This window comes from Strongylocentrotus purpuratus, unplaced genomic scaffold (assembly GCF_000002235.5).
Source record: "Strongylocentrotus purpuratus isolate Spur 01 unplaced genomic scaffold, Spur_5.0 spur5_scaffold_12, whole genome shotgun sequence".
Classification (NCBI taxonomy): domain Eukaryota; kingdom Metazoa; phylum Echinodermata; class Echinoidea; order Camarodonta; family Strongylocentrotidae; genus Strongylocentrotus; species Strongylocentrotus purpuratus.
The window spans coordinates 3,669,014-3,682,495 of NW_022145597.1; the positions used below are offsets into that span (position 1 = coordinate 3,669,014).

At 35.9% G+C, this 13,482-nt stretch overlaps 1 protein-coding gene across 1 annotated transcript; it reads right to left on the minus strand.

Annotated features, from left to right (window-relative positions):
• Positions 1–880: 880 nt before the first annotated feature.
• Positions 881–12,486, minus strand: LOC590810. The gene is made up of 6 exons (XM_795530.5): positions 12,331–12,486; positions 8,392–8,587; positions 7,486–7,589; positions 3,844–4,033; positions 2,723–2,893; positions 881–2,212 (listed from the first exon to the last, which is right to left on the minus strand). The coding sequence occupies exons 2-6, from the start codon at positions 8,564–8,566 to the stop codon at positions 2,061–2,063; spliced, it is 792 nt and encodes a 263-aa protein (XP_800623.2). The 5' UTR covers positions 8,567–8,587; positions 12,331–12,486; the 3' UTR covers positions 881–2,060.
• Positions 12,487–13,482: the final 996 nt, after the last annotated feature.

A 13,482-nucleotide genomic window follows, 5' to 3' on the forward strand; every position in this document is an offset into this window, starting at 1 on the left:
ATGGCGGGAATTTCCTGGTCATGCGATTGCATTGTGAAATAAACGGTGTAGAATCGATCAGAAAAGGTTGATCATGTAGCATATAAGTATTGGTGTGTAACGCAAGGTTCTTGATTCATCAAAATGACCAGAAATTTGACCACATTAAAGTAACAAACACTGTCGATTTTTGCACTCTCGCAAACAATGCCTCCTATTCATCCAAGCGTGAACACATACCACACAAAAATGATACCAAATGATTTGGGATAAAACACTCTTTCATGAGATGTATAATAATTTACTGTCCATAGATGATTTAAAAAATAATTAGCAATTTCCTAGGTGTGAACTTTTTTTTGACTCACACGGTATGGTACTGTACAAACATGTGCATGGCATAAAAATCGGACCTTTTTAAAGCTTTTACTTGTCATAGCCATGCTTTCAAGGAACATTTTTAATCTGCATAATAACAATGATAACGATCACAAATTATTTATCACCTCTCCCCAGAACTCGACCTTCTCAGAAAAGTAGCTGAAAAGAAGAAAAAAAGAAGGAAATAAAAGGTCCTTAGACATTTCCTCAGAACCGTACTATCATTTAGAAATATTTAGAAGGGTTAAAACATCCAAAATGTCTTTAAGCCCCAATATTGTTTGCGGGAGAGACATGCAGGAAATGATTGCAAGAATTATTTAGCCCGCCCCCCCCCCCCTCCTAAAGCCCACACCCATCCCGCCAACCATTATTCTAAAACCGATCTCGAGTTTGAGAGTGCATTGTCTTCCGAGTCCAAAATATCTTCCATGGTTTATGTCATAATCATAATTCATTTTGAAAAAAAATCACATACTGACACACAAGAAATAAGTAGATAATCGCAAAATATAAAACGTTGTATTAGATCATATTTTGTGAATTTCATGTATTTTTCAAAGAATCATGAGTGCATGTAAAGTTTTTAAATTCATGACAGACATATATGGGTAATCATTATGTTTGAGAAATAAATGAAAACAGTGATTTTTTTCATTTTTACAACGTATGTATGTTCTCGAAAATCACTCCTCTAATCTTCAACTTCTTAAAAAAAATTCAAACTTTGAACAAAAAAGAAAAAAAAGAAAATAGGTGGTGACCAAAACAAAGCAGGTGTACGAGACGGAAACATTCTAATGTAATATGGAGGAAAAATCTAAATACATCAGTTTGTGAGCATGACAAAAATTGTACTATTTGAATAAAGGGAACGGGTTTTCCTCAAGAATAAAATCTGATTCAGAATATCAATAAAACTACCGTTTAACTGATAGGAGTCAAATAACAAAAAATACAAACGGCCAGTACTTAAATCATTCCACTGACCGAAATCCAAAAGCAATATAAAATAGGAGGACATTTTTTTTGGCTGTTTAATGCTAGATAATAATAATAATAAAATGATAATAAATCATATAGTCTTACACATACATATATGTACATTCTTTATTTTAACGTACATAACACCTCTTATATTCGTCAGATTTTTTTCTTTCTTTCTGTATATTTCTTGTCGAACAGATATCTCAAGAATAGCAATTGTATTTTATTTCAACGTTATCACAATGGTAGACCCTATTAAGAACTGGACACACAAAACTTTCCAAGGTCATTTTCATAATGTGACGTCGTCTAAGCGCCATTATGTGAATTTCGCATATCTGTAATATCTCTATAACCAAATTGCATGACCATTTTATATGTAATATTATGACACTTCAACTTATTGTGCAGCATGTGAACAAATTAAACAGCGCCCGCTCAAAACTTTAAAATGCTCAAAATCGTATCAAATTAACTATGCATATGTTTCAGGCCAGAACTTCATTATAGTATTTAAATTAGTACATAACACACACATACTTTTACAAATTACAAGTCTAATCTTCACTTTGTAAGTGAATTTATGTAATCGATCTCCGCCGGGACTCTGCTTCTTTACAGCTTATAGTCTACTGCATGAGATGGAAATTCTTATTCAATTCAGAATTAAGTTGTTCCCACTTCAATGATATTCACCACACCAGTTGTTATAGTTAGCGAATGTTGGAGTAGTTGTTCTTCTTCCTTTTCCTGACGATGTAGAAGGTGAATCCCCCTAGAGCTACTCCTGCAATGCCCGCAATGCAGCATCCCACGATGAGTCCTGTATTACTTCCGCTCGACTCGCCGCTGTTACACTCATGAGCTGAACAGAAAAAATTGTAAAACGAGCATGCCTTTTTAGGAAATATATGTGAAGTATTCGGTATAACAAGAACGAACACCCCCCCCCCCCCAACAAAGGTAAAACAAATAATAATTATAAGCACATAAATAAATGTGTTTACTCAGAATTAGTTTCGATATTAACGGATGAATCTGAAGTGGACCGGATAGTATCTGTGTATTAACGAAGGAAACATAGATGTAGGCATAATTAAGTTTCAGTTCGCTGTTACACTCATGAGCTGAACAGAATCATTACAAAGAGATAAAGCTAATATTATTTAAAGTGGCTCGGTAACATTTTTTGTATGAAATATAACTTATTTTATTTCTTCTACTGTACTAACCCCCTAACATGCAAACAATCCTGAAACATTTCTCAAACCGCGAATATATTTATGTTTTTGTTAAGGCCTCACTGTACAACCATAGGTATTTAATTTATTGTTTGTTGTTTGTTTTCATTATTCTTTAAAGATGAATGGCTTACCGCCCCCGAGTCCGCACCCATCTCCAGTGGCCTGAACAAACGGTTGAAGGATCGGAGAAGAAAGCTCAATCAAAGCAGTGCCTAGATCGAAGGCTACGGTATCACATCTGTAATGTTCGCCAAGTGGTACGGAGAAAAACTCCTTTTCCACATTCTGTGTGTCGATAATAACTGTGAGAAGATAGGTAGTGTAGAGGAGAAAACTTATGATAAAAAGAAATTGGGAATGAGTAATGTAAAGAACCTAACTAAAAAGTATTTGTTATTAGAACACGGTTTTACAAATAATACAAGATACGATTCTTTGAAAGGTTAAAGCGCCGCAATGGCAGCACAGCTAAAGCCGGGGTAATAATCTCCAAGTTTGGAAGCGCTTAGTGATTCTAATAAGCGCTATATAATAACTTAGTATTATTATAATTATTATTACAATAAAATGGCAAAAAGAGGGTTAATATACATGTACATGAATATATGGATAACGATCATATCAGATAAATATAAAAGTCAATTAAAACTATTACAAGTAAGATTGGACTTATATCCATGCATCCGATGTAGACATATTATGCAGTACGATCATCCCCATGGGCCCGACCTGAAGACATGTTTTAATACGTGATTTAATATCTCCCTTGTCATACACAGACACACACACAAACAGGACCACGTATCCAGGCACGATATAAATTATTTTGTAAAGTAGGGGTTTCTCAAACTAGTATTAAAGATAACTTTTCGTTTATGCAATAGAATCCTTAAACTTTCGTAAAACGTTGGTTCACGTATATATTCATTTTCTTTTTTTGATTTGTTCTGCTACATTCATGATTGTAATTTGACTTTTTAGTTACCGAATAGGGCCTCATCGAACACCACCACTACTGGTGAAATTGTGCAACCCCGTATAAATCTCATAAATAAATATGTAATTAATAAAAGGATGATCCTATTTCGTTTCAGTTTCTTAATTCGTATTTCATTTTCTCACATTTTAACAACGATTCAACTAAATGGTACAGACAAACATGACCTTTATTGACATAGACTAGAATAGAAAATTAATCCCTCAAATTAATAACTTTTGATCCCCTGGCTCTACCTCTCCTTTAATATCCTACCTCCTTCTAATGTCATCAAATCAAAAGAGACTCTGCTTAAGTAGTATTTGCCTCCCTCTGTGTTGAAACTGAGTTGTATCTGCCAAATGTTCTCTCCGGAAGGAAAAGAAAGCGTAAACAGTGCACTGTTTTCAGAACATGCTGAAGTCGCGGGTAATGCCGTTTCTGGTATGTCCACCTTCACTGCATTCTACGTGAGAGAGAGAGAGAGAGAGAGAGAGAGAGAGAGAGAGAGAGAAAGAGAGAGAGAGAGAGAGAGAGAGAGAAAGAGAGAGAGAGAGAGAGAAGAGAGAGAGAGAGAGAGAGAGAGAGCGAGAGGGAGAGAGAGAGAGAGAGAGAGAGGGAGAGAGAGAGAGAGAGAGAGGAGAGGGGGGTTGGGGGGGGGGGGGCAGAGAAAGGTAGATAGATAGAGAAAGAGAAAGAGAAGGAATAATCATAATCAGTTTTTTTAAATAGTCGGCCAACCATCAAATTATATTCTATTAGATTTTTGGAAGTAGTAACGTTTCGCGATTTTGCTCTTATTATCTGTTTTTCCAGAAACATGTTGTTCTTCGAGATCCACAGCGCAAATTTTGAACAACAGCAAAAGTCGATATATCTTCAAAGACATTTATATCATTCTGAGATTAAATTATGACGGGAAAGGGGCGCTATATCTCTCAAAATCTTGCGTCACAAAATTCTCCCTGAGGCAAAAACCCCTATTAAAAGAATTGATGAACGTGGGTTTGATTTTTTCAGTCACCTCTTGAAATGTTTGTCAAATAATTGGAGTTTTGCTCTTTCATCAATAAAATGGTATTTTTATAGGATTCTGACTCTGACGAAAGTAAAAAAGTAGAAAAAAATAGTTCCATGAAATTGTCTTCTAGAGTGAAAGAGATAAATTCTAATGAAAGGAAAAGTAAAGGGGATGTATAAATTTCGAGGAAAAAATTGCGATATCGCTAGTGACGGCCATCTTGAAGGTTTAAAACTCAAGCGTCCAACATGAAATATTATCTTGCTCTGTCCTTTGTACTTTATTATGACTGCTTTTAACAATTTCTTGGAGAGGAAAACAAAAAACACTGTTTGCACGTTCCTTTCTCGCCTTCATGTAATAGAGTTTATTCTATTATGGATACATCCGCGGCGTGTTATAAAAGGCATGAAATGAACTGGATTTCCTATCATTAATCGTTTGATTGGAGTGTTTTCCAATTGTTCCCTCCAAAGCATGGCCTTAAAGGGACTCGGGAACATTGTTCAGATGAGAGATAGTGGTGCTAAGATAGTGACTTCAATGCTAATCTGATCATCTGAAAATTTAAGTGAAAACGGACCATTATTAATGATACAAATTGGGAAAAACTGATCTGATCGATTCCTTAATTCTCCCAACTATATTATTACAATTTAAATACATTTTAGGTGAATGTAAATCGTCACAAGCAATAAATTGTCTCTACATATCATTCCAGACATTTTAGTGTTGACAGATCTGTAATAGCCTGTTTTATGTCTTTTTTTCATGGAAAAAACGGTTGGGCGTGATTAACAATAAATAGTTAGGATAATTTATTGTTAATCACGGTTAGAGGGTGTTGCACGGTGATACCTTCAAAGAAAACCATAGATATCTTCGTGGATTGGGAATTTTTTTCAGGATCTTTTGCATGTCAGAGGGTTATTACAAAGATTAAGCAATTTTTTCATCAACCTTCAACAATGTTACCGAGTCACTTTAAGAGCTGATGATGATGATGATGATGATTCACAGCATTTGTATGGCGCCATATATCTGTTTAAAAAAACATTCAAAGGCGCGGGCTCCCCCAATAAAGTTAGCATTTAAACGTCTGAAGAAAGATGTGATTTTTGAGTGAAGCTTTGAAGTGGTCAAGGTTGTCAATTTCGCGAATAGATGATGGGAGAGAATTCCGACAAGTCTAAGTACACACTAAGTATACACAAGTGTAGTTTCGAGTTCCTTTAGGCACCTTTTGAACTATTAATGGTTCACTGTACACACTTGTGAAAAAAATGAAACAATGTCTTTAAGTGTTGGATCTTTTGAGAGCTGCATATAACGCTATGCACTCACATTATGTAATCATAATCTAAATGTAGTTTTTAGTTCCTTTAGGCACCTATTGAACTATTAATGGTTCACTATAGTTAACTATACACCATTGTTTAGTACGAGAAGATGAATAAAAGATATACAATATAATGTTTTAAGTCTACACCCTTTGTTCTTTGAAAAAATAAATATTGGTTTGGTTATTAGTATGTATATTTGTGCTTGGATTGTAATTTATTTTCTGTCTTGATTTACTGTACTGCCTGTTATTGCTGGTAGAAAGCATATACTTCCACATTTGTGGACAAGAATAAATTGTCAATCTAGCAATACACTCAGCCTGGATTTCAATAAATATAATATATAACAAAAAACAAAACAAAAACGTTAATGCTACTTTATCATTGACCAATCATAATCAGGAAAAGAAAAAAGGTCATTATTTTCAAGTCATCAATTTTGTTTTCAGATATTTCTAAGAAATTGAAGGTGAAATATAGTGTAGACCAAAATTTGAAAAAACACAAACTATAAACTCTTTTTTATACACATTATAATGACCTTCCTTCACTAATTTGGTTTATATATGTGTTACTTAACGTCCATAACTCGAGTACTTGTACATTCATTAACAATTTGATGTTACTAATGATAAATGTACGTGTCCTTAAACGCGTGCATTAGTATCTACAATCTAAATCGGAAATCAACATATTTTCTATAGTTTCGATCATAATTTACAGAGAGATGCCTTCGAAATGGCCAGTAAAAATCTTGAATAGCATAAAATACAAGCAATCATTAGTATAAGCAAGGGCGTGTACATATAGGTGGTAATTACCATCCCCGACCTATTTCCTCTTATCACAATATGGTCAATCAGGGTGCTTTCAGAATGGCAAGGACGATAATAAAACTCCTTGAAATACAATTAGAAAAATGGAGTAGAGTTTATAGAGGATTAAGAAGCAGAGGAAGTTACACATCTGGACGCAGTGGCGTAGCTACTGGAGGAACATGCCCCAAATCGAATGGTGAATAAATATCAAGAGAAAAACAAAGAAAAAAAAGTGAGAAAGGACGGACCACCCTTTTCCCCCTCCAAAACTAGTATTAAACAGCTGTGCCCCCCCCCCCCCCCATCACCAGGGTTCACCATCAATGGGTGGACCCACGCTAAGTCACTTGCATGGAGGCAAACTATACCAGGGGCGGATCTAGGGGGGTGCGGCGGTTTAACCCCCCCCCCCCCTTGGGCGGCCAAGTGAAAAAAAGGGTGAAAACGAAGGGAGAAAAAAAGAAGAAAAAAAGTAAAACGGCGCGATTTTTAGGAAAATCCTGGATCCGCCACCGGGTCAACCCCCCCCCCCCCCCCTTTGGCAAAAAGCTAGATCCGCCCCTATTTACTATCGATACTCATTCCTAACAGGCACCGTCTCCGCCATCATGATGTTATATGAAAAACATACTTCAGCAACAACGCCCTATTTTCATTTAAAGTGGAAATCTTAAAACCTTTTTCAAGTTTAATCAGATTTAACCAATTCAATTTTATTCTGGTAGAGATAACGTACATTACTTCCTTGGTAGGTGATGGTACCAGTAAAGGACATGAGCATGCAGATATTTCCATCAGTCTGACGAACCATCCACGTAGCATCAGCACAAGGAGTAGGTTCTGAAATCAATCACAAAAAAGTGTAAAGAGACAATAATAATAATAATAATAATAATGATAATAATAATAATAATCTTTTAAAGTCCACTCCAAATTTTAATAAGTTACACCGTAAATTGGAATTCTTTTTGCCCAATTGATCGTGAGCCCGGCAGCCACTGAGCAGCGCCAGATCGACGTTGCTCTATCCCAAGATGCATTTCTGTGTTGTATAATGATACTACTATTGAGATTGCTTTTCGATAAAATTTAAAAGGTCACGCGAGGTAATACACCTAAATATCAGAACAGGTGGCTACAATGATGATGATGATGATGATGATGATAATATTTCTACTACTGAAATAATAATATATACTACTACTGCTACTTCTATTACTACTACGCCTACTATATTATTACTACTACTACTACTACTACTACTACTACTACTACTACTACTACTATTACTACTACTACTACTATTACTACTACTATTAATGCGCATGATAATAATATTGATAATAATAATACTAATATAAGATAATGATAATGTAAATAATTATAATAATACAAATAATAGTAATAAGAAATAATGATGATAATAATAATAATAGTAGTATTCTTAATAATAACAATAACAAAAATGATCACTATTCGTGATTATATAATGATGATGATAATGATGTTTTGGGTTTTCAGGTTTTCAAAGAGAGTAGGGTTACGTTCTAGGAAATAAACAAGTTACGTTGAGGTTTGATTTTTGGAATAAATTAAACTCATACGGAGAGGGTAGACTAGAGTGGGAGACTTCAAAACATACGTGGTTCGGTGGAGCTTGCTCGGGTTGTCGAGTTATCGATGATTGTGGTTCCGACTTCTGTGATGATCTCGGTGGAAATACCCGTCACGATCCCGGTACTCGGATTGACAGTCGTAGCAGCCGAAGTGAATGCGACCCATACAACAAGCAGGATCAAAAGAGATGGCCCTTCCATTTTAGCTCACCAATGGATGTCCTACAAGAAAGTAAGAGAATGAACCAGGGACAGTTCTACGATTGTCTGGAGCATATAGGACTGAAAAGGTGGGGAGGGGCAAATCTTTCCATACTAAAAACAGAAACAAGATTTCGAAAATCTCGCCGGCCATATCTAATCTCTGGCCAGTGTAATGAGCTCAAGAGTGGCTGAGATGGATGGTACCAAAATATCAATCGGGCTGCCCAATTTTGTAGACGTTGCACATGATCCCCTTTTTAGTCGATGGAATAGTAGAGAGCAGCCCATTACAATAATCAATACGGGATAGAACCATTATTTCTGTCTGTTTATCTGCTACCATTACCATATATCAGTTTAGTAATTTGATGATCTTGACTCTACTTTCTCTTAGTTTATTTTGGTATTGTATTGATGGAATTGTATTATTTTTGTCATCTTTATTACGTATTGTACTTGTCATACCTTTCGTTTGGCTCACTATTGTATATTTACTGTATTTATAACCGTATTGTATAATTTGTAAACATGAACAGTTTTGGTCCTTGGACCTTTGAATCATGTATATTTATATGTCTTTTTAAACCGAAAAAAAAGGAAAGCACAGCATTATAGCATGTAGACTGGTCAATAAACTTTTGTATTCTAGCAATATTCCTTTAATAAAACGTAACCATACTTCAGATGTGAGAAATATGATGAGACATCGCCATGCAACGCCAGGTTTCTTACTGCGTTTGAAGGGCTAATGAGTAATGAGTGGCACCAACATCAAAATGAACACTTGGAAGACAACACAGATTGTGAGCTGAAGCAGCAGCTGAAACTTCAGTCTTTGAATCATTTAATTTAACTTATTTACTACCATCCATTGCCTAATATTTGAAATACAACTTAGAATTTTGATAAGTGTTTTATCCAGAGCTCCTGGAGTCTTAGGATCAAATGAAACATATATCTGTATGTCATCAACATAAAGATGATAATTAATACTATGATGTCGGACGATATCTCCAATATAGGGAGAGTATAGATTGAGTATCCTATGGTTTCTACTACTGATCTATGATGGGAGAGTGGTAGGTCTATGGTTGACCTAACACTTGTTCTTTTAAATAAACGAGATATAAATATTTGAGGATCAATCGTATCGAATGCGGCTGGTAGATCTAACAGTGCCATAAAAACTACCTGGTTTGAATCAACAGCAAACATTGTGTTTGTGTTTGTTTTAATTACAGCTGACTCGTTCCTGTGACTTGACCTAAGCAGATTAAGAAGAATCTAAAAGGTTTTTAGATTCAATGTGATGCACTAATTGTGTGCATGCTGCTACAGAACATGCCGAATCAAGATAAACAAATTTTCCTAAAATACTGAATTAGAAGAATTTTTAGACCTTTGAAAAGGAACGTGCGTATCTTAATTATGGTCTTTCATCATAAGAAGGTCGCAAAAATCAACCGAATGCAATTTCAAAAGCCTTGTCAGTCACGCTGTGAAAAGCACAAAAGGATGTATAATCCGGACGTCATTCCAATGGCATATAAATTATTGTCTTGAAATCAAGTTACAATTGTATTATCTGTCAGAATCATATTCAAGAAAGCAGGTCAATATTATACTCGTCACTCGAAAGGAGCTGATGTTCTCTGCTGTTGAAATAGTGAGGAGATGTATTTAAGGATGCATGGTTAACATAGCTTTAAAGTTTGAACACGTATCTGGGATTGAATTATGTTGGTATCATGTTTTGCGCTATTTCTTTTCTAAGAAGCAAGTACTAACGATGTACAAATATACGAGTAAGGGGCGTTATATAGGCATTGCAATATGTTTATCCGCGCACGAACTTTCCAGTTGCTTGTTTGCATACTGTCGATAACAAGTCAAATCGCTCGTCTGTGCCCATACATGAGATTACACTTTGTACTCTTGAGCCTGGCTTGAACCATTGGCGGCGGTAATAAATGGGGGTGGATGGGGGGGGGGGGGGGGGGGGGGGGAGGAGGGCACCTTCTGAAGGCAAAACCAGTATAGTAAAATGATAATAAACCCTTTTAATACAAAATCATCCCACATTTTGTGGTTTAGGTCAATAACTTTTTTGCAGGGTCCTAGAAATATTCAAGAGGCATGAGCATTATTAGTGAGAAAAGAAAGAAATTCATCATCCACTAGGACCATTTTTGGCATGTTAATATTTTTATGCCAGGAATTTTATAAAGGAAAATAAAAAAATTGGCAACAAATATGTAGAGGTTTAAAATCATCGTTTTCCGATAAAAATTAAATGATTTTTTTTCTTCTCGACGAATTGCTCTCCATGAATGTTGTTTCCAAAGACCTTAAATTCTTAACCCTTAGGAAACCATGTCCTGTAAGGGTTAAGTACATTGGCTCGCTAGGTGCCTTGTTTGTTCCAATCATTGGCGATCAAGGAACTCTGCCTAATCATATCTCTAGTTATATGTAACATGTTAGAACTGTTGTTCCCAGTCAGCCAATTGCATGGGCCAATGTATTTCATAAACGCTATCTCCCTCTGTTTCTCTTTCATTGAATTTTGTTGGCCATATCTTCTCATTTACTCAGTTAAAACTTAAAAGCAACGTTTGATGAATTTCAAACGAGAAAAAAACGAAAACAATTTTTTTTTCGCTGAGCAGAAGTTTTAAATAAAATTCAAGTAGCAGTGACATCAGAATTTGTGAAACAATATCGACACACAGGGAGCAGAGCCCGATTATTAGAGTGGGCAGGCCGAAACGAGTGAACTTCACCAATCGCCCAACATGATTTTTAAATACCTGGCAGCTCTCTAACACTTGGTTTGGCGGGGGAGAGAAAGGTGGCTGGAGCAATGATTAGGTCATCAACATGCATGTCTTCTTCATCTTGATCTTTATCCAAAAAGGGGGCATAGCGTTGCTCCTGAATTCATGTTTGTGTAAGGAACTCACACTAAAGTACCCAATCATCTCATTATTTGATTATTATAACTTGCCTTTGAAGGTGGGACCTGGCGCCCCAAAGATTTTTTCTTTACAGCAATTCCCCAAAATAAATCGACATGACCCTACTGGGGAGACTGGTTGATGGTTTGTCCAACTAGGTCCAGAGATGCACCCCTAAAGAAAACAAAGGGGGAGCACACACAGGGCCCCTTCCCCCAAAAAATATAAAACCGAAGAATGGTAAACCAAACTTCTAAATGATTTGAAAAGCTGGGGTAATCTTCAGAGTTGTCATTTTACCACAAAAAGAAGAGTGGTTAAGATTTTATGACGTCACTAGCTGACGTATGTACTTAACTTCCCATCTGTCCTTACTGAATAGAACAAAATTCTTATAAATTCAATCATATATAATTTCTACAAGGTAAAGCTTACCATTGTTTTTCGAAATTCGAATACAAAATCATCACTCAAAGGGAAATTTACCAAGATACAGCCACTATTACCACATTGCATGACATAAATTTGATAATTTCCTTAAATTGGCCTAGTTGGATTAAAATGTATTTATTTTCGCCTGGTATATACAAAATGTACTCAACACAAAATTGTGTCATTACACCGGATAAAAAAAAAATATAAAGCATTTATTACTGATTACAATGGACAAACCTCACTTGAAAGAAGTGTCAGAATAACGCGTGAGAACAACCAAGAATGACAAATCAAGAATAGTTCTAGTGGAGAAAACTTGCAGATCGATAAAGGAGTGAGCTTGAAACTATATCAGGAAAGTCTACTTACCTTTCTAAAATCGGAAGACGAGTTAAATGTATCAATGTAGACAAATTGTTGAATATCAACGATTTCTGAATACAACGCCACACTAGATAGTAAGATACCGTTTGCTATTAACTACTTTACAAGGTGTAAGACGGTTTTCAACAGGTGGTTTGGTTTCTATTTATAGCCATTATCATGGCAAATAAAAGCATGTGATAATTCGTAACTCCGTGAGTAGTAAACATTGACTGTTGAGCCTTTGCTAAGCTGTATAATTTTAACTGAACCATTGTTTATTCTCATCGATACTCCATACAACTATGCTTACCACACAAACACACACGCATACACACACGCACACGCACACATGTGTGAGGTAGTCGAGCGGTGCCGTAAACGTTAAGCTCCCTGTCTTCGCCTACAAACTGAATCTGCAAACCTCGGTTCGAAACTGAGTCACGTCTTTTAGATTGTGACATTTATTTCGATTCCAGGGCCCTGTCGTAGAAAGAGCTGATATCAAACGCAACTTATTTGCAATTGATATCAATCGCAATTATATACCTCACTTAAGAAATCCAGCCATCTGATTGGTCGAAATTGCATTCATAAACTTTAACTATTTCTGTAAAATTCCCAGTAACCATGGTTAAAACAGTTCTAAAATCCCAGTAACCATGGTTACCGGGAAAATAGTTACCCCATAGGTTTACATGTTAAAAAATGGTTTGAGCGATTGAGGATACCGTACGTGTGCGAAGAATTGGTCGGTATTTTCATACAAGACAAGACAATTCCAAACAAGACAAAAAAGGCTCAAGAAACTCTCCCAAGATTTCAACTTATCAAATGCAAGACTCGCTGACAGCAAGAACAACAAAAAGGGTACGTGAAATTATCCATAAACATGTTCGTTTAGTTGCTGAAAAAGCATAGACGTAGACTATAGACGAAAATAGATCTAGTTGTCAGGGTGTCTGATCGCGCACCCGATGTTGTGTGTTAAAATTCTTCTCATAGAGTTTGCACGCAATGCAGTCGCTATGCAGTCTACGTGCATTGCGCGACCATGCAAAAAAAGTCAAGTTTTTTTTTTTCAATTCGAGATTCAAACCTTTATCTGTTGTGATCCTGAAGGTGATACTCAATAAGTGAGGTGTCATATGAAAGTCA

Bases quoted from the DNA above. Each gene is read 5' to 3' on its own strand.
- LOC590810 (XM_795530.5), bottom strand. From the start codon at position 8,566: ATGGAAGGGCCATCTCTTTTGATCCTGCTTGTTGTATGGGTCGCATTC. The intron at 7,590-8,391 runs GTATGTTTTGAA...GATTGATTTCAG, and splicing joins AGCAAGCTCCACCGAACCAC to AACCTACTCCTTGTGCTGAT. The intron at 4,034-7,485 runs GTACGTTATCTC...TCTCTCACGTAG, and splicing joins TCACCTACCAAGGAAGTAAT to AATGCAGTGAAGGTGGACAT.